At 49.1% G+C, this 21,555-nt stretch overlaps 1 protein-coding gene across 6 annotated transcripts in view; it reads left to right on the plus strand.

The window, feature by feature from the left end:
* The window catches only part of DDHD1 (DDHD domain containing 1), a 466,403-nt gene that overhangs the window by 257,783 nt on the left and 187,065 nt on the right, over window positions 1-21,555 (plus strand). For all 6 annotated transcript variants that reach the window (XM_078659828.1, XM_078659830.1, XM_078659833.1 and 3 more), the window contains one exon: window positions 509-771. In XM_078659828.1, coding sequence (XP_078515954.1) covers window positions 509-771 — 263 coding nt within the window. The remainder of the gene's footprint in view (window positions 1-508; window positions 772-21,555) is intronic.

The following is a 21,555-nucleotide window of genomic DNA, read 5'->3' on the forward strand; positions in this document are numbered from 1 at the left end:
TGTTTAATTTGGTTGTATCACAAATCGTGCATTCTAGCACTCTATAAAAGAGAGCAATCACATAAAGCGTAACACCTTCCCTAAGTGTCAGATTATTACTCACTTGCAGTACAGTTATCAGCTCCGATAAATGCCTGTGGTGACAAAAGTACCATAACAGTTCAGAAACGGTTCTACTTCCTTGAGAAATCTCCTTGAGTTTGACAGTTTACAAATTTAAAACTGAGCTTGCATTATGGGCATGCTGATTCCTATGAAAAGGGAACGATGGGAGTGCTCAGTTCAACTGAAACGAAACCTTCAGCATATACAGACATATACACTTGCATACAATACCATGTTATCATTTTTTTGTTGTTGTCGTTTTGCAAATGCTTATAATTCGGAAGAAATCCTAGTAAAAATGTTCTGCTTGTAATTTATTTCCATAATTTAAAAAAATAGTTTTGCAAGTAGCTATGTGTCAGGAAAAAAATGTATAAAAGATATATTCTTTTTTTCTAAACAGTTAGTAAAAGGCCTTCAACAGGAGCTAAATCGGTTATACACGCTTTTCTGTTCACGGAATCCAGAGTTTGACGAGAAAGGCGGAAAGGTCTCAATTGTGTCACACTCCTTAGGATGTGTCATCACCTATGATATCATGACAGGATGGAATCCGGTTCGCCTTTATGAACAGTTGCTTCGAAAGGATGATGAGGAGCGCGAAGAACACTGGATGACATATGAGGAGCAACATCTACTTCAAGAACTTTTGTTAACAAAACAGCGGTATGATATTCAATATTTCTTTGGGTGCTGTGCTTCTTTCCTATGGAATCCCACTGACAGAGGTCAGGTAGACCTACACATACAGCATGGAATGATGTACACAGTTATCTCCAAAGTTCATGAATAGATTTTATTTTATGACTTCCAAGACCATTTCTTGAATTGTTTGGCTGATAGTGAACAAGATCCTCTTTTTGTTGTGGGCTAGATGTGTTTATTAAAGTTTGCTTTCATTGAATCTCTCTTGAAAGCATCAGGCAGTTTAGTTGATACAACCACAGTGCCTACATGTGAGTCTCCACATTGACAAGCGTTTTTTTTACTAACACTTAATTAATTTCCTGATCAACAACATACAGTATTACACAACTTGATCACAATCAATATATGTATTACATTTGATGCATTCCCCAAGCATATTTAGCTGTTTAGATATGGTAAGTGCCTCGATGATAATCTCACTACATGCCCCACATCTTCCAGTACTTCTGAGGGCATCCCCTGGAGGCATACACATGTTTTTCTGCATTGAACAGTAGTCCATACTTCATGTCCATTCCCCTACAGAAGGGGCCACCTCTGGTCACCAGTGGTGAACAATTACTCTTTTTGCATTTATTTGACCTACTGCCAGAGGAATCTTCTACTCCTGGCCCTCCCCATTCGTCCATTAAGTCTGGTAGAGCCTTTTGGGGGTTCAGTGTAATTGTCTTACCAATAACTGGACAGTTTATTATGTGTTTCGGACTAGCATTTGTGTGAGACTAAGCAGTTTGTAATTGTGTGGTAAATGGATCCCATTCATTTGTTTACACTGTAGGCAGCATTTTCTCATTTGTAATATCATTTTAACATCACTCATATCATGGGAAAAATTCCTTAGTCATCCGCTTATATTCCCCATGATCACCTAGTGGATTTAATTTAGGCCGTTTAGGGCAGGAGCAGATGCATCACTTCTGATCGTAGCCCCTTCCACAGCCTTTCTCAGGTACCATATCTTGATCCTTGCTCGATGTGTTAGAAGGGGTGGTCTACCTGGAGAAGTTGTCAATGTCTTCTGGATGAATGGAGAATTCCCATCTCTCACCAGGACAGTGCCAGTGCCAGTGGGTTTGTCCTTGTGTCATTTATTGCTATGCTGTTGCTTTGTCACTCTGTATGCCTTAGTCAGTGCTGCTTCTGGCATATTTGCCTAATGGTGTGTGCTGTGGGTACTTCAATGTTTGGTCCTGTTTAGCTGCCCCCATCAGTACCACTTTCAAAATGGAAGCCAGCAAGGCAAAGATTTTCCACATGACGGGCCTGATCTACAGAACTAACTGAGAAGTGTGGCTCAATGGTTAGAGCGGCAGACCCTGATGCAGAGGTCTGGCCCAGGACCAGGGTTCAATTCCTGCCTTGGCTGGTCTCGGCGGATCTTGGGCTCATAATTCCTCGGACCTGATTTCTAGCCTCGGTGTCTACTCTAAGCATGGGTCCCACGCTGCAACTCTGGCCAATAGCTTGCTTAGTCTCCACAACGGCCCCCTACAGTGCTAGGGATGCCTGGTTGCACCCTGGGGATGCCCAGGAGTGGACCTTTCACGGGGAAAAACCAGGAAGGGTTCCCTAGCGGTATGAGTACAGCGCCAGGACACTCAGGAGTATCAGTGTGCTTCACAAGTACGGCTACATTTACATTTACATTTACTTAAAACAAAATCCTAAACTTACTACCATTTTGGTATTCACAGAAGGCACTTACTCATTTTGCTATTCACAGAAGGCACTTACTCATTGATGAGTAAGTGCCTTCTGTGAATACCAAAATGAGTAAGTGCCTTCTGTGAATACCAAAATGAGTAAATGGTAGTAAGTTTAGTATTTTATCTTGTTAGTTCTGTGAATCAGGCCAGACATCTTTATATGAAGCCAAGAAGATTCCAGTCGTCAGAGTTTCAGTGATCCTCCCAAGAATACATTCTGTTCACTTAACCTGCAGAGGAATAAACTGCTTTCACAGCAATAGTTATGGTGGTAGCAGAGGTTTTCAGTTTGCTAAATTTCACCACATGGTGTTAGTATGACATGCTGAGGAGATTTCTGACCAGGTGTGGCAGTCTCTGGAATCTCTTCTTTTACGTGAGGTTTTTATGGATTATGGCAAGGCAACTTGGGAAATAAGGTTCTCCTGGAGCTTCTCCTCATTGTGCACTTAACCTAAGAGACCTTACTTGGGCAGGCATCCACCTCTAAATCCCTATGTCGACGTTTTATTTACGGTGATTTCTTACTGCAGATTCCTCATGTTGTGAATTTTCCTAGTCCCCAGATTGGACCAGGAAACTTGAGCAATAGCTGATGTGCTAGCAGTAGGCCCCAATTCACCTTTGTTGTGACTGATAGAATGACACCGCAGTGGATATATGCACCATCCTTGCAAGCAGATGTCTGCTAGTCACCCATAAACATGGAACTAGAGCTCCGCATCCAACTACTTTTTTATGTTTTTTCCCCAAAAGGCATTTTTCACAGTGTGTAGGGATATCACTCCCAAAAATGAGTGTTTCAACAGGTCAGTGCAAGTCTTAAGCAGATGTTGGTCACGGACAGGTACATCTGTTTTTGGTGCCTCCACCAAGCATGATTACATGTTGTGACAAATGCTCCCTGATGTTTTTAGAGGCTATTAGGGAGCAAGAAGCTAAAATCTTTGTCGCCACGTACTAGAAATGGGTTGGCCCTATTTAAAGTCACTAGGCTGTTTCCAGTCCTGTGGACTGTCTTCAGGTATTTCCAAGGTAAAGTGAAGATACAAGTAAAAAAAAGAAAAAAACAGAAGAGGTCCAAACGAAGAGCTTTGCCTTTTCAGCACTCAGGGAGAGGTCTCATAATCTGTGTTCTAAAGGCCAGACTCCAGCTTCGATGTCCGAATCTGGTCCGATTCTGAAGCAAATGTGCCCGAAGTTCCCCAGGCCATTATTGACTCTGCAGCAAATCACAGCCTTCAAGGTTATTCATGATCTCTTTAGGCTAGTTCTGGATCTCTATGGTGTGACTCCAGTTGGATCTCTACCGGTTGGTCCTCTTCCTGGACAAGCTCAGCCCTCTCGATCTCCTTTGCCAGACTGCATCTTCTACCTTTCCACATTCTCTGCAAATTGTTCCCATGATCAAAGTCAATTCAAACTAATTTCCTACTGCTCTACAAGACAGAATCAGAAGGAATAGATGCTTGGGTAAGAAGGTCTTTTCATCAGTAAGCCTGGCACTTTTTCTTGTTAATCTTTGTCTCTTATATCGCTACTCTCGTGCCCTTTGGGACCCAGTGAATACTATTTTGCCCCCTTTACCTGGAAAATTACTTAATTATTTTTCTCAGACGGTATCGGATGGCCTAGACTTTGCAAAATATCTTACTATTTTTGGGATGCTTTCCTCGCCCACCAAATCTAAGTTCTGGGGGTGCTGGAGGCACTTGCCCTATTTTTAGAGCTATCCTTCATAGCCAGTCCAGCCGTTAGTCCAACATTTTCATGGCTCCACGGATAGAGGCAGTAGTAAGGGTCAAGGTCACCAACAGCAGTCGCATTCCTCCTCCTTACATAGTGCCAATGCCACCACACCTGCCCCCTGCATACTCCCCTGCCATCAACTTGTTGGGGGTCAGTGGGGGACCGAATCCAGAGCAGTCTACACCACTGGTCCTGTATTACGTTAGACCTGTCGGTCCTTCAGATTGTTCACAAGGTTATACTCATCCCCCTCTCCAAAACTCCCCGATTAGGTATGTTTAGTTGTCAGCCCACCATGCTGCTGTTCTCCACAAAGAAGTGATGTTGTTAGTGGCCAATGGGGCAGCCACACTCTTTCCTGAGACAGAGAGGGGAAGGGGTTGCTCTTTTAGGTACTTCCTTGTCCCCAAGAAGGACTGAGACCTGCAACCAATTTTGGTTCTCATAGTATTCAACTCGTTCCCCAAGAAGGAGAAATTCAGCATGCTGGCACACAGACACACACATATGTTCTGCTGGCTGTGGACTGAATGATGTCCCCAGACCTGTAGGATGCATGATTTCATGTGCCAGTCCTTCAGTCCCACAGTAGGTATCTTCTCTTTATACTGGGGTTTGACCACTTTCAGTCCACTGTCCTGCAGTTTGGCTTGACATCGGTCCCTCAGGTTTTTACCAAGGTTGTTTTGTTGGCTTCAAACCTTCTTTGAGGTAATAGATACATGTTTTCCTGTACCGCAATGATTGGTTGTGAAGACTGGGTTCACCTCAGTTAGTTTCGGACCTCCCTCAAACACTGGTGCTGTTACTGTCTACCCTTGGATTTTGCATTTAATAGCTGACGTTCTATCCTCTACCATCTCAGAGCCTTCCATTCATTAAGGCCATTCTGGGCATGATTGCCCTGAAGAATCTGTGACCTTGGGCTACAATCATGATGTTTCAAGCGATAGCAAAAGTCACAACCTTGATTGTTCTGAGACTTCTAGGATTTTCGAATTGTTTGGCACCTCATACTCATCGACACATGCAAGCCCCTCATCTGCAGTGGGCTTAGTGGGATTCACATCACTGACCAGACAGCCCAGGACCTTCAGTGATGGATGCTCAATGCCATCCTGACGCGTAGCAATCTGTTCTCTCCTAACCTATAGTTATTTGTTGTGATATTATCCACCACTATGTATTGGGGATGTTACCTGGGCGCTGTGGACCTCAAGTCCTCTGGTGCCACCATATCAGTCTTTTGAAGCAGCTGTAATGACCGGATTTCTGACCAAGTTAGCAGCTCACCTAAACATCACAAACCCAGCCACCACGTAACTCCGTCCCTTCCTAGTCCCTATTTACAACAGTACCTGGGGTACTTACCTGGGAATGGGGAACCCACTGTATATACACCTTTATACTACTAACATACTACTAAATCCTAAAGAGACTATGGAATACCATCCTATATCCTATTATCTTACCTGAACAACCCCACAGCACTCTGGCTCGGGTTGACCTACCCCCTCTCGTATTGGGGGCAGCTGATTTATAGTGTCCCCATTAGTGGCCCCACGACAATCCGGACTGGACCACTCTACCTCCTCGCTTCTCGGGAGACAGCTCTCTCTCAGTTCGTAGCCCCACGGCTCCTGCCTGAACTACCCTACCTCCACGCTTCTCGGGAGGCAGCTCTCCTCAGTTCGTAGCCCCACGGCTCCTGCCTGAACTACCCTACCGCCACGCTTCTCGAGAGGCAGCTCTTTGGTCCTATTAGTTCGAGGCATGTGGGCTGCTAAATTCATATCTTAGCATTAGATCGCCGCCTAGTGTTGGGTCCGGATGATCGCACATTGTTGTCCTGGAAGAGTCTTCGAAGTATCCTGAGATAGGTGGCTCCTCCCCTGGACTACAGTGCGCATGGGCATCGGCTCCATCCCCAGATTGTTTTTTTCCGCCATTGGGTTCGGATGTGGTCTCGACGTCTCTCTGTCGAAACCGAGAAAAACTAACTTTTAGCGGCCAAAATGCCTCGTTTTTGTTTGCGTCGGTATTGTCTGCGCACGGTCTCGACTCTTCCGTCTCTTAGAGCCGGAATAAGCTGAGTTCTTTTTCGCTCTTCGGACTTTGAGGCCTTCTCATCGCGACACGACTGCAAAACTTTCTAACATGGAGCGGAGCCCGTTTAAGTACTGCCCGCTCCGTGGGTCCAAGTACCCACACATCGATCTACACCCGGTCTGTAACAAATGCCTTTCGCCTGACCACGACGACGGCAAGTGCAAGGCCTGTGCACAGTTCCGGTCTAAGAAGACTCTCAAGCTTCGGCGCGCGGTGCGCATGGAAGCCAGACAAGCGGCCCCGGATCCGGAAAACATCTTCGGCGACCAAGAAGAAGAGGACCAGGGTCATCATCTTCAGATCTCCCCGCCCGAGACGGAGGTCGAGGCGGATCCGGCAGACGACGACGGAGTCGTGGGTCAAGGCCTTGAATACGTCGACGAGGTAGGAGACGACGAAGAGGTTTATGGGGCCGCGGCAGATAGCTCAGGGGACGAGCTCTGCCCCGAAGGTTACGAAGATACCGACCAGGTCACGGGATCGCCTGTAGGCCTTACCCAAGACCCAGTGCCGCAAGCCACGGCCCCGCCTTCTGGCCCGGCCACGGACATACTTGCTGAGCAAACTGTATCGAAACCGAAACCAAAACCATCAGGTTCGACTACATCTAAGATGGCCGACCCGAAAACGAAACCGAAACTTAAGGACTCGAGTGTCCCTAAGATGGCTGCTGTACCGACGAAACCGACTGTACCCGCTACTCCATCGACTCCGTCGACCTCCGGTCCGCAGAAGTCGAAGAAATCCGTCGATTCTGCTGCTGCAAAATCAAAATCGACGCCAGAGGAGGGGTCCTCCAAAAAAGATGGTCGGCACGGGTCTACAGCTGCGCCGCCGTCAAAGCACGCCAAAGCCGGCTCCGCGGAGGCCACACAGGCGCACGGATCGAAGACTGGCACGTCTGCGCACCGGTCCCAGGAGTCGGGGTCGGTGACAGCGGCATCCGCGTCCAAAGCGCACAAGGCCCACAAAGACGTCGGATCCGAGGGTAAGGTCAAGACATCCTCGTCGGCGCCAAAACCCACGGTGAGTGAGGCGTCCCCCCATCGCCGAATCACTACAGAGAATCAGGGAGAAGGCCTCTGCTACGTCGGCTCCGATATCATCGCCGCAGGCGCAGAAAGACACTCCAGCAAAGCCTTCTGGAAAACTTCTCTTTATTTTGCCGCCGAAGGAGGCGCCGAAAGCTTTTTCCACCAAATCGGCACCAAGGAAGACGGTTTCTTCAACGGCTGGCCCACTTCCACGTCGGGTACTCGAATCAGAAGATGATTCAGAGCATTTTATCGACGCTGACACAGGCAAATTGACCCTCTATAAGAGAAAAATCACTTCAGAGCCAGTGGACTCATATGTCATCCCTCTGAAGAAGAAGAGGGTGCCCCTAGACGCTTCAGGTCTCATGGAACCAATCCAGCCTCCTCCAAGACGGAGCCCTACTCCCTCACCAGAACACTCTGAGGGTGAGGGGTATAATGAAGACGAGCAATACACTTTCCCTATCAATGAACCAGATGCACAACCGGATTCATATGATGACACTGGTGACCAGGGCACCCAAAGTGTGGGGCTTGACCCGCAGCCTTTTAATGCACGTGCATCCCCAACAGAGGATTCGGCAGGTTTTCATGCACTAATTGAGAGGGCGGCAGCCAATCATGATGTGGACATGCATGCTGACCCGGTAGAGGAAGACTTCCTTTTCGACACATTTTCAGTCTCTGAAAGGACAGTGAAAACGCTGCCTATGCTTAAAGGAGTCCTCAAGCATGCTGCAGACATATTTAAGGAGCCTACCAGAGCACGAGTGGTCAATCCACGTATTGAAAAGAAGTACAGACCAGCACCTGCAGACCCCGTATACATTCGGGGACAGTTGCCACTGGACTCTCTTGTGGTCGCCAACGCCAGGAAACGTGCCAACTCACAGACGACGGGTGAAGCTCCTCCCCCGGATAAGGAGTCCAAAGTGCTAGAGGCAGGGGGCAAAAGAGTAGCTGCACAAGCCGCAAACTTTTGGCGCATTGCAAATACACAAGCACTCTTAGCACGTTACGATAGGGCGCATTACGACACCCTAGACCAGATTATACAACACCTGCCTCCACAGTTTCAAGAAGGCACCAAACTGCTTATTGAGGAAGGGAAGCTGATCTCAAACGCAGCCATCAAGTGTGCACTTGACGCCGCAGACACAGCTGCTAGAGCTATCAACACTAGCGTTATGCTGAGACGACAGGCGTGGCTCCGCATCTCGGGGTTTAAACCGGATATTCAGACTACCATCCTTAATCAGCCAGTCAATCCTGATAGTCTGTTTGGTCCAGATGTTGACACCACCCTAGAAAAAATAAAAAAAGACACAGAAACTGCTAAGTCCATGGGGGCCCTACAGTCACAACAGTTTCGTGGCAGCAATTTTCGTCGCTCAGGTGCACGTGGAGTTACCAGAGGACAAATGGGTCAACAATCTCAGTTCTCGAGAGGTGGAGCACAATCCTCGTTCACAAAACAGAACAAGGGAGGTTACAGAAATAACAGCAACAGAGGTCGCGGCAGAGGAAACAACAGCTCCCGCTCCTTTACCCCAAGCAAACAGTGACTCTCTGTCGCTGCCCCCCGACCACTTAACACCTGTCGGGGGGAGACTGCAGCAGTTCCTGCCCGTCTGGAGAAACATCACCACAGACAGGTGGGTGCGACAACTAGTCCGGTATGGTTATTGCCTAGAGTTAAAATCCACTCCACCCAACATCCCGCCAAGGCAAAGGCCTATGTCCGCAGAGCATTTGCACTTATTGCAGCAGGAAGTAGTGGTGATGCTGCAAAAAGGCGCAATCGAGCTCGTGCCGGTGGGAGAGGAAGGCACAGGGGTATATTCCCTGTACTTCCTTATTCCGAAGAAGGACGGATCTCTCAGACCCATTCTAGATCTACGTCCCCTCAACCTGTACATACTATCGGAACACTTCCATATGCTTACGCTGCAACAGATTCTTCCCTTGCTAAACAAAGGAGACTTCTTAGCAACCTTAGACCTCAAGGATGCTTATTTCCACATACCACTACACCCATCCCACAGAAAATACCTCAGATTCACTATCCAAGGCAGGCATTATCAGTTCAAAGTCCTACCCTTCGGAGTGACCACAGCCCCAAGAGTGTTTACCAAGTGTCTGGCGACAGTAGCGGCGCACCTCAGGAGGCAGAACATCCATGTCTACCCCTACCTAGACGACTGGCTAGTTCAAGCCAAGTCGGAACAACAGTGCGCCGCGGACATGTCGACTACCATTCAACTCCTTCACGATCTGGGCTTCTCGTTGAACTACCCAAAGTCGCACCTTCAGCCGGCACATGTCCGGCAGTTTCTTGGCGCGACGATCAATACCCTGACGGCCATGGCTCAGCCAAACCAGGTCAGGATAGACAGCATGCAGTCTCTGATCCAAAAGTTCAGACCGCAACACTCGCTTCCAGCGAGAGTGTTCATGCAGTTGATTGGCATGATGGCCTCCTGCATCTTCATAGTCCCTCACGCACGTTTGCATATGCGTCCGCTCCAGGAGTGCTTAGCAAATCAGTGGACACAGGCTCACGGACAATTGACAGACCTAGTGTTGGTTACCAGTCGGGCGTACGACTCTCTGCATTGGTGGAATCCACACAACCTTTGCAAGGGCCGACTGTTCCAAGAGCCGGTGCCACAGATTATCCTGACAACGGACGCATCTCTCCAGGGATGGGGAGCTCACCTGCTCCATTACACAGTGCAGGGACTATGGACGACGCAGCAACAGAAGATGCACATCAACTATCTGGAACTGATGGCAATCTTCATGGCGATCAAGTCCTTCATTGTACATCTGTGCAACAAGGTAGTGTTAGTCCGGACGGACAACATGACCGCGATGTACTACATTCAAAAGCAGGGAGGCACCCACTCGCCACAGCTGTCTCATCTGGCTCAGAGCATGTGGAAGTGGGCCATTCAGAGGAACATTTTCCTCATGGCAGAACATCTCCCAGGAAAGGACAATCAGATGGCGGATCTGCTCAGCAGGTACAGCCATCAAATGCACGAGTGGGAGATACACCCATCTGTCCTCCACCCGTACTTCCAGCAGTGGGGTCATCCGGAGATAGACCTGTTTGCCACAAAAGACAACGCAAAATGCCAACACTTTGCCGCCAGGTTCCCTCACCCACAGTCGCAGGGGAATGCGATATGGATGAACTGGTCAGGCAAATTTGCGTACGCTTTTCCGCCAGCCCCTCTGATACCGCTGGTCGCAAGAAAGCTAAGGCAGCACGCGATGACTCTCATCCTAGTTGCTCCAACGTGGGCGCGCCAAGCATGGTACACCACGTTCCTCGAACTCTCAGTGGTGCCGCATCAAAGACTGCGCCTCACGCCCAGTCTTTTGACGCAGAACCATGGAGAAATTCAGCATCCAGATCCGCAACAGCTCAACCTGGCGATCTGGCTCCTGAAGTCCTAGAGTTTGGATACCTTAATCTACCTCCGGAATGCATGAACATCATCAAGGAGGCAAGGAAGCCAACTACCAGAGCATGCTATGCTGCAAAATGGAAGCGTTTCGTCATTTACTGTACAGCCAATGACATCAACCCGCTAGATGCGTCTATCCCTAACATCATTTGCTATCTGTTGCATCTTTACAAGTGCAATCTAGCGTACACTTCCATTCGGATACATCTATCCGCCATAGCGGCTTATCTTCAGAACAGGCAACATCTCTCTGTCTTCAGGGTGCCTGCCATTAAAGCTTTCCTTGAAGGTCTGAAACGAGTCATTCCCCCAAGAACACCGCCAGCTCCGGTGTGGAACCTCAATGTTGTTCTCACCAGACTGATGGGACCTCCATTTGAGCCACTGCACTCGTGTGAACTCCAGTTCCTAACGTGGAAAGTAGCTTTCCTAATAGCTATTACGTCTCTAAGGCGTGTTAGTGAGCTGCAAGCGCTCACAATCCAAGAGCCATTCATTCAAATTCATCCAAATAGGGTAGTGCTACGCACTAACCCCAAATTCCTTCCGAAGGTGGTGTCACAGTTTCATCTCAACCAAACTATTGACTTACCGGCATTCTTTCAAAACCCACAAACGGTGGCGGAAAGAATGCTCCATACCTTAGATGTGCGGAGGGCGTTGATGTACTACATAGACAGGACACAACCCTTTAGAAAAACAAAACAACTTTTTGTTGCCTTCGCACCACAACACAAAGGCAACCCTATTTCCAAAGCAGGAATAGCCAGATGGATTGTTAAGTGCATCCAGATATGTTATCAAAAGGCCAAACGCACTTTAACGATACCCCCAAGGGCGCACTCCACACGCAAACTGGGGGCATCCATGGCTTTCCTAGGGAACATTCCTTTAGAGGATATTTGCAGAGCAGCCACGTGGGTTACACCACATACCTTTACAAAACACTACTGTGTTGATGTGCATTCCAAGCAGCAAGCTGCTGTAGGACAGGCTGTTCTCAAAACACTTTTTCAGGTTTCTGCAGCTGGCACGGGCAACCGCCGCTGATGGAGGGACTGCTATGTATTCTATGCTAAGATATGAATTTAGCAGCCCAAATATGCTACTTACCAGTATGCATCTGTTCTTGGCATGTAGGGCTGCTAACATTCATATCGCCCGCCCTCCTCCCCGGTGCCTGTCGCAGCTGCAGATATACTATTGTATTTATTCATTAGCATGGACATCCTTTACACTTTTCACTCCATCTTCTGCCACAATGGCGAAAAACAATCTGGGGATGGAGCCGATGCCCATGCGCACTGTAGTCCAGGGGAGGAGCCACCTATCTCAGGATACTTCGAAGACTCTTCCAGGACAACAATGTGCGATCATCCGGACCCAACACTAGGCGGCGATCTAATGCTAAGATATGAATGTTAGCAGCCCTACATGCCAAGAACAGATGCATACTGGTAAGTAGCATATTCAATACCTAATGCTCTCTCTCTTGGGGAATTTTCTAAGTATCTGATATCTACTGGAAGTATCCATCTCATATGAATTTTATTATTATATGCAGGACAGGAGATCCAATCCTCACACACAAAAGTGGCCAAATTATATGTTCTGTCTTGCAACCATCCCTGAGCTTGAGTAGTGTACCTAGTTATCAACAGTTACCCGCAAGTGGGGGTGCAGAATCAACATTCCAAAGTTGTTCCCTAATGTGATAGTCTCCCTATCCTAGGAACAACCCTCGAAGGTATACATTCCTCCCAGCCCTCTATACATCAGCATCTGGTTAAAAAGGAACCATTTACTCTCTCTCAGAGACAATAAACAAACAGGATTTGCAAACTCGGGTCTCTTTATTACACAATGATAAGAAGGAAGCTTTATTACTAGAATAGCAATTACCAACACATTCACATATAGCTGAAAGAACAGTGATTAATTATGATGTACAAGCAGATAACTGCGGATAGCTGAAAGGGAAAATGATGAATTATAACATGACTGCATACCGCTGCAAATAGCTGAAAGAAAAGGGATCCATTATAGCTAATCATTGGGGTGTTTATTCGAAAGAGAACAAGACAAAGAAAACATTGCAATGATACAGTAGGGATGCAAACAGGAACCTAAATATAACCTAGAAAGTAAAAAGGGAATGAATGATTATATATATAGTGCAAACTAGCTAAGAATACCTCACCCTGTCAAGAAGGGTCCAACTGTCTGTGTTCCTCTCTCTCTGGTGGAATCAGGACTCTCTCTCTCCTGCATCATCACCAACGTGCTAACTTCACTCCACTGGTTCAATTGCTCCAAAAGCTCCAGCTGACAGCTCCAGCTCCAAAGACCATCTGCCTTGGTCCACTCCAAAGTTCATCTCACCAAATGACTGCTTCAGCTTCGAAGACCATCTAACTGCTCCAAGAACCATCCAACAACTCTCTGACAACTCTCTGACCGCTCCAAGAACCATCTGACAGCTCTGCCTCTCTGCACTTCAATAATATAGAGTGCTCTCTACCCATGGAAATTTCCAACAGAAAGCTGCCTCCCACCGAATTCCTCTGCCAGCTCCAAGGCTCTCTGCGCAACCGCAGTGGCCACTTGCGTGTTGCGTCTAGACCTAAGAGACAAACACATTTCTTCGATAAGAACCAGTTTCCACTGGCTCCTCTCTAGCACATAACAGGCTGAACTATAAACATCACCTTTACCCTGCAAGCGCCTCAGTCAGCAGAGGCAAGACAAAGATGGCTACCCTCTAGTTTAGGCCTCTAGGCCCGAAAAGAGGCAAAGAAGGCACAGAATCATGCCAAAGCCAATAGGTAAACCCTACAAATAGGCACACATAAGGCTGAAATAAAGGATTCAAGAATATATACTGAGATGGCGGTGGACAACAGTCACCATTAGCCCAGATAGCATAAATTATCCGGGCACCACAGCAGCGTGAGATGAAGCGGACACTCGCGCCCTTTCCCGTCTTCCATCAATGTCAAGTTAACACAGGGCCTAACAGACAATGCAACTACTGTGTGGTACTGCAACAAGCAAGGTGGACAGGGCCCCATACCCGGTGTCTGAAGGATGCAGTGTTGCCTGGAACGTCGGAGGATCTCACTGTCTGTCAATGACTTGCAGGGCACCCTCCATATCAGTGCAGACAAACTTGCCTGGCGTCATCTTGCCCATCAGAAGTGGTGTCTACATTCAGAAGTGTTACCTTCATAAACTCCATGTTTCTGACTTTCTCTACTCTATAGTTTCCTTCTATTTGGTCTCTAGACGATGTGTCTACCTTTGATGGGATTCCATCCCTCTATACGTGTTCAGTCTATGCCTTTGATCCTACAAATTCTGAAGGAGGTCCAGCTGGATCGAGCACATCTGATTCTGGTGGCCCTAGATTGGGCTAGGAGAGTCTGGTACTCTGAACTACTGACCCTCAGTATCTACCCTTTGGGATTCCTCTTCAGGAGGACCTGTAGTGCTAGCAACAGGACAGATTAATGTTACAAAAACTGCATCATCTACACCTCCATGCATAGAATGACCGAAATCAGCAGAGAGGTTTGATCTGCCGTCGGAGGGGGTGGATGCAATTTTGTCTGCTGGCCGCCCTTCCATAAAGTCTGTCTACAAAGGCCATTTATGGACAGAGAAGCAGATTGACCCTCTGCAGGCAAAGTTGTCTGATGTCCTTTGCAATGTGCACGGTTTAAGGTTACTTATAGCTCAGTTCTTTATGGGCCGGATGTATGGGGGTATGGACATTTTACAACGCTGACTAGCGCTGAAAATACGTTTTTTCGTGCGATTTCTAGCCTCCCCAAGAATACTCCCTCACTCCTATTGCTTAGTGACATCGGAAGGCATCCCCTAGCAGATATAGCAAGGCTTCGCCGCCCTTTTATATTGGCGTCGAATCCGAGTCACACCTGAGCTAGCTACTTTCGCTAGCGGACTCAAGGATGTCATACCTGCTGATCGCAACCATAAGATAAGGTGGCTGAACTATATCAAGTTGGCACAAGCCTCAATAGGTCTAAATAACCTATGGGAGAATCGAAATTTGCCTAGCTTATGTAACGGTAAGTTTCAATTCTATTAAGGACACGGAGGCGAGGATTATGCTATTCTTCCTTCGCTTTATTACAAATAGGAAAAACACAGCAGCCTTAGAAAAGCTCAAAATCCATGTCCAAACTGCAGGAAACTTGGAAACAAACAGCTTTAAAGTTTGTAAATCCAGGACAAACTACAGCTCCCATGAGCCTTCCAACATTAGTCCTTCTATTATGTCCAGTCCAGGTACTAAAGCCAGTCCCCTCTCAACCTTCTTCCTCTTTCTTCGCGCTGGTTACGCACACTCCTCATTGGTCCTGTTCGGAGCCGTCATTTCCTAGCGGAAAAAACGACAACGTAAGAGAAGCACCGAGAACAGAACTGACAGCACGCAAGTTGAGAACATCATCAAGACTGGCATTAGAACATGCACCACGCAAAGATGGAAAACAGTTTACTTACTGAGATACGGGTGGGTTCGCAACGCCGAACTCCAGGGTGGGATAATCCTCGCCTCCGTGTCCTTAATAGAATTGAAACTTACCGTTACATAAGCTAGGCAAATTTCGATTCTATGTCAGGACCGGAGGCTTCGGATTATGCTAGTTCAAAGCTTACTCACCACAAAATGAACTAAATCCACCACCGGTTTAAAATAAAACCATGTAAACGTGGAATCAGAGGACCAACCGGCTGGTCGCAGCAAATCCTCTAAACGAGCCCCCACTGAACGCCTTAGAAGCCATGGCCTCCCTGGCTGAGTGAGCTCCAAACATATAGTATCAATGCCTGCTTCTAGCATGACCCCACGCACCCACCTCGCAATAGTGGGGGAAGAGACTGCTCTGTGTGGTTTTCGCAGGGCAAATAGCAATTTGTTGTCAGCCCGGAGGGCAGATGTCCAACGTCATAGTTTCATAAGCCTGCAAAGACTGTACGACGCACAACGTGGGAGTGTCCACAAAGGCTGGGTATGACATAGTACGTGACGCCGGCCTCGTGCGACGTCCCACTATAGAAGGGACCCCCGTCAGGGGAAAAAAGACCCGCGCCGAAATGGCCAAGGCGCACACATCCGACACACGCCGGCAAGAAACCAAACACAAGAGCACAGCCAACGTAGCTGAAAGTTCCAGTAAGGATAAACAAGCTGTAGCTTGCCAGGACAAAAAGTAGGTGCAAGACCACAATGACGTCCCAATGAACCGAATACCGAGGCACCGGGGTTAAAGAGAGGCGAACGCCTCGCAAGGGCCTGCAACCGAAAGGGGGTTCCCCCACTGGAGAACCCTCCCCAGGTTGGCGTCCCGTTGAGACAGCGGGACGCATAGCGGCAATTGTTCTGATTAGCCAGGCGCGTAGTTGCCAATGCGGTTAAAATCCAAAACCGAAATGAGGTCAGCGACCACGGGATCCAAGTCCCTCCGAACACACCAACGCAGCCACTTAAGCCAAGCGGGTTTGTATCGATTCGCCGAACTGTCGGCCCAGGCTTTGGATAGCGGGCTCCCAGCCGATCCCGAAAGGCCCGGGAGCGACCAACGTCTCCGGAAGCCTCCGTGCCATGAGGCGGAGAGAGCCCTGAACGACAAGGGAACGTGGCTCCCGAATCTGGATCGAGCACGAGATGAGGAAAACAGGGGGAGTAGGATTGGAAAAACCCAAGAAAGGTCCAGAAAAAACGTCAAACCAGACTTGAGACCCCCAGAGCGGCGTAATGAACACCATCTCTACGCCCTGACTGCGAACCGGAGTCGCCGTCGCACCACCAGTGAGAACGGAGGAAACGCAAAGGTAGCCTCCCGACCCCAATCCTGGGGGAAAAACATCCAAGACAACTGCCAGAGAGTCCGGCGACCAACCGAAAAATCTTGGGAGTTGGTGGCACAGCCAGGACGCAAATAGATCCCACGAAAATCGGACCCCACCGGGTACTCAGCCATTTGAAAAACTGGGACGTCCAGCAATCGCCGACTGGCAACCTCTATGTAGCGGGAGAGCCAGTCCGCTACCTGAGTGGCTTGGACCGGCAAGGAGACTGCCGCCACCGACACGTGACGTGCAAGGTAATAGTCCCAGAACCCCCTTGCCAAAAACCGCCAGAGCTCGGGAGCGAGGACCCCCCAGGTGATCGACGCATCAGACAGCCGAGACGTAGTCCATCACCAAAAGGACGCAGGACCACACTGAATCCTTGGCTCAACCTCGGATCGCAAAAGACCCTGTGAAGAGCCCCAACAGTGTACACGTAACCTTGGTCATCGGAGGACCATGCGCCGCCTGTGGAGAAACTCCCCGCAGCGGGTACACCAACCCGACCCGCCGGCATCGGAGACCATCCCTACTTCCGGGACCGACCCGAAGGTCTCCTGGCCACACCTAGCCGCCATACGGGAGAGGCACCAGGACACCTCCACCGCCACGCCCTCCGAGAGGGCGCATCAGGTCGTAGAACATGTCCCTTCAGAGGAGTCGGGTCTGAAGGCGCTGGAGCGCCCTGTAGTGCAACGGCCCTGGGAAAAAATCGCCGAATGGCGGATGACAGAAGTACGATCCCTCGAAATCGTCTGCCGTAGCGTATGTTTGATCCTAGCTACCTCCCTCGAGGGAAGACTGAGAGAGGCCCCGACTGAGTCTATGACAAGACTTAGGAACGCGATGGCCTGACACGGAACCAGAAACGACTTGGATCCGTTGATGACGAAAAAACCCGTCTCTGGAGAAGCAGAACCTCCTGTTGAGGGGACCAGCCAAGGTCATTGGACACTGGGCCATCAAACGGATGTCGGCAAGGTAAGCGATCATCCGAATACCTTGTCCCCGCAGGAACTCCACCACCGGGCGGAGCACCTTTCGTGAAGCACTAAGGGCCGAGGAAAAAGACCGAAGGGAAGGGAGGTGAACCCGAACACACAGTTCCAGCAAAACTGGAGGAACGCCGCCATCCGTCTTGACCACCAAGAAGGTATTGCTGAGAAAAACATCGGGATGCCGCGTTGATAGGCGGATGGCCCCCTTCCGGAGTAACTCCGAGACCTCCCCGTCTATCAAGCGCGCGCCGGGCTCGGAAAACACCATCGGCCGTGAGGCCGAAGCCTGAAAGAAGGGCTGGTAGCAGGCGGCTATGCGGAAACCCCGCACGGTTCGCGAACCCAGGCGCCCGTAGTAAGCGACGCCCATTCCTCGTAAAAGGCCGCGAGTCTGCCCGCCATGAGGACCCGGTCCGAAGACAGGACACTTACCGTGGGGACTGTTGGGTCCAGGCGTCTAGCGGTAGCCTCGACCGCCAAGCGTTGGTCTCTCGTGGGGTGAAAACATCACCGAAGTACGCTGAGGTCTGGTACCGGCCCCTGCCGGAGCCTCGCCCCCTACCGGTGGCCTGCTGCCCTGCATGGTCGAGTACAACAAGGAAAGGCTCCCCAAAGAGGCCGCCCTGCGCCACCGACCCCGCTTCCAAAGAAGCCAAGGCAAGTAACTGTGGGTCCAGCTTAATAAGCAAAGACCTCCGCCGTGCGGTGGACAGGGAGCAGGTAGCGTTCCCCAAAAAGGATCACTCTCTGAGCCCAGTTAGGCAAACTCAGGGGAAACGACCGTGCCATAGGCTTACGCCTCCTCCGCCATGTCGAGGATCTACGTTGCGGCCCAACCGCGCCAATGTGTCTCGGCACGACCGGCAGGGGCGGGCAATGCCCTTCCGCGAGGAAAAGGTGGCCACTTTGCGCTTAACTCTGGTGCCAGGGACACCGTACCCTCCAAAGGCTTACGCAGGCGACCCTGCCACGAACCTCGCCACCGTGTCAACCGGCGCCCAGGCGGCGGACCGCGGATGCCCAATCTCACCCGGGACCAACATGCCGGAACTGGCTCGGGTTGGCGCAGCGGCCGAGCTCGAGGGCGCCAAAAGCGCATTGACTCACCAGCGTCCCCGTGTCAGGGAAGACCGGTCCCGGGGACGGAGGTGCGGTCTCCCACCCGCCGCAGGCTCAGGGCCCGAGAGTGGCGCAGGGGGACCAGATTGGCGCATTCCTGTACAAAGCGCGCAGACAGGCGATCCGCCATGGGACCCACCGCCGCCGCCGTACAGCGACGTAGGAAGCTGCTGACCGCATGATAAAGTGCCCCTCATGCAAATAGGAGAGAAGAAATAACCATCTTGTACGTGAAGCTGTCGACCGCTTGCTAAAGGGTCCCATCACGTAAACAGGAGATAGACAAAAAAGAAACATCATATTATCAAGTAAATAATCATCAAAAGAACCATTTTGGCGATGCTAAAAGTTCTCATCCTGTAAATAGGAGATAAGTGAATAATAAATAAATAACCAACTAGGCAATACGAACCATCAATGTATTAAAGAAATAAGCATCAAAAGAAACCATCTTGTTCTCTGGCTGCAAAGCAGTAAAAGGAAGCCTATAGCACAACAGCGCTGAGAACTTTACCCCCCTGACAGAGGGCGTCAGACAAATCAGAATATGGGCAGACCATACAGACTGCAATAACGTTTTGGGCCAAATAACTGGCAAGGTAGGGCAGCACGACACCCCCCGCAACGCGCTGGCCCTCCACACAGGGACCGGGCCGAACCACCCCAATGCGCGTTGCACCACACAGAAGTACAGAAGAACGTGCACTCGCCTACCGGCGTCACCGCGGTCTCAGCCGCCAATACAGACCCCGTAGGGCGTCAGGGACAGGAAAGCAGGGCCAGATACAGACCCGGAGCACCGGGCGTAGAAGGGGTGGAGAGGGCAAAGCTCCGGGCCCGACCTGCTCCGCAGCGCGGCCCCCCAGCAGGAAGGGAAGCGCGCCGAGGAGCAGGCGAGACGACTGAGCGCCCTCTGGCGGGCGCCTCAAACACCGCACCGCCGCTGGGGCAAACGTCGCGAAAGGAGCGAGAGCGCTCCCGCGACAGGGCTCTGTAGGAGAAAAATGACATCAAGAATCATCAACAGAGCCCCACACACCCCCGCCGAGGGAAATTAATCGCCCCAGGCCCTAATCTAGAAATAGGGAAAAAACACTTAACTGACTGCTGCGTGAGCAGCGAAGAAAGAGGAAGAAGGTTGAGAGGGGACTGGCTTTAGTACCTGGACTGGACATAATAGAAGGACTAATGTTGGAAGGCTCATGGGAGCTGTAGTTTGTCCTGGATTTACAAACTTTAAAGCTGTTTGTTTCCAAGTTTCCTGCAGTTTGGACATGGATTTTGAGCTTTTCTAAGGCTGCTGTGTTTTTCCTATTTGTAATAAAGCGAAGGAAGAATAGCATAATCCGAAGCCTCCGGTCCTGACATAGAATCCAAGCAATCCACTGTCTGTATCTAAAGCTGTACTAAAGAGCAAATATTGGGACATGTGGGGACAAAATACCAGCAGGCTGAGACAGTACGACGCTGACTGGCAGGGTTCCTGTTCGCTAAACCTCCACCCCACCTTGAGTCATACTGGGATACTATCTCCAAACCCCTTGACTGGAAAAACTATTTCCAATTTAGAGTTGGCTCTTTTCTGCTAAAATCCTTTACTTCTAAGTGGTCGGATTCGGGAGATAACAAGTTTCCACCTTGTGTTGAACAAATAGAAGCCTATCCCCATGTTCTCTTTGTTTTTCCTGCCTATGACATCCTGCGAAAGACATGGCTAGTGCCTTTATGTAAGAACTTGGGCAATAGGCAAAGCAGCCAAGCTCTAAGAATCGTAAGGACTGATCCCTTGCTTCGTTATGCTATTCCCCAAGCCAAATTTTTTAAAGTGGGTTTGGTGCATTAGATTAAAAAGTGTAGTAACATAGAATAACTGTGCACTTTTGCTACCAGATTTCGCTCCTGTTGCTTTATTAATTTGATCTTAAAGGGTATCATTAATCGAATCTCATTGTGTGAAATCTTTACTAGTTGTATTTTATACTGCGCTAATAATATTTTAACTTCATCACATCCATCTATGAATGAGTTTTATTGCATTTCTGATTTTATAGTTCGATATTTTATTAGCAATCAATTCATTAATTCTGCGTTGTATGGTTCGTCTTGTGGTTTTTTAAATTTTGTATGCTGCTATTAACATATCACATATTAGGCTACCACTGTATCCAGAGTATGTTTTGTGATTCAAGGAGGTATTAATGACGAGATTGCTTCTCTGGATGGAATGTCTAATGGTTGGTTTACTTGTACACACTGACACAGTTTGTATTGGAAGATTTACCCATTTGCTAAATTATGAATGCTTTGTTGTATGTGCTTTTATAACCTCAATGTCAAAATAAAGCTTTCTGAAGTGAGGTTACTTATCGGCCCTTTTGGCACTTCTTTATTTGCTTGACCAGCCCTCTTTTGTCAAATCTCTTTTGCATATTTTAAAAGGCTTTTCCAATGTCCTCGCTTTCCTAATGTGTGATCTTTTAGAGCCTCTCAACAGTCCCACATTAAGACTTCTTTCACTGAAAAAAGCGTTTCTCATTGCAGTCACCTCTGCACTCATGGCACATCGATGAACTACAGGCATTGTCTGCTCCATAAAATCCCTCCCCTGAAAAGCTAGCATGTGCATCCTTCAAGAAGTGGTGTCACCCTGCCATGTGGTGTAATTAAAAAA

Source organism: Lissotriton helveticus, chromosome 9 (assembly GCF_964261635.1).
Source record: "Lissotriton helveticus chromosome 9, aLisHel1.1, whole genome shotgun sequence".
Lineage (NCBI taxonomy): Eukaryota > Metazoa > Chordata > Amphibia > Caudata > Salamandridae > Lissotriton > Lissotriton helveticus.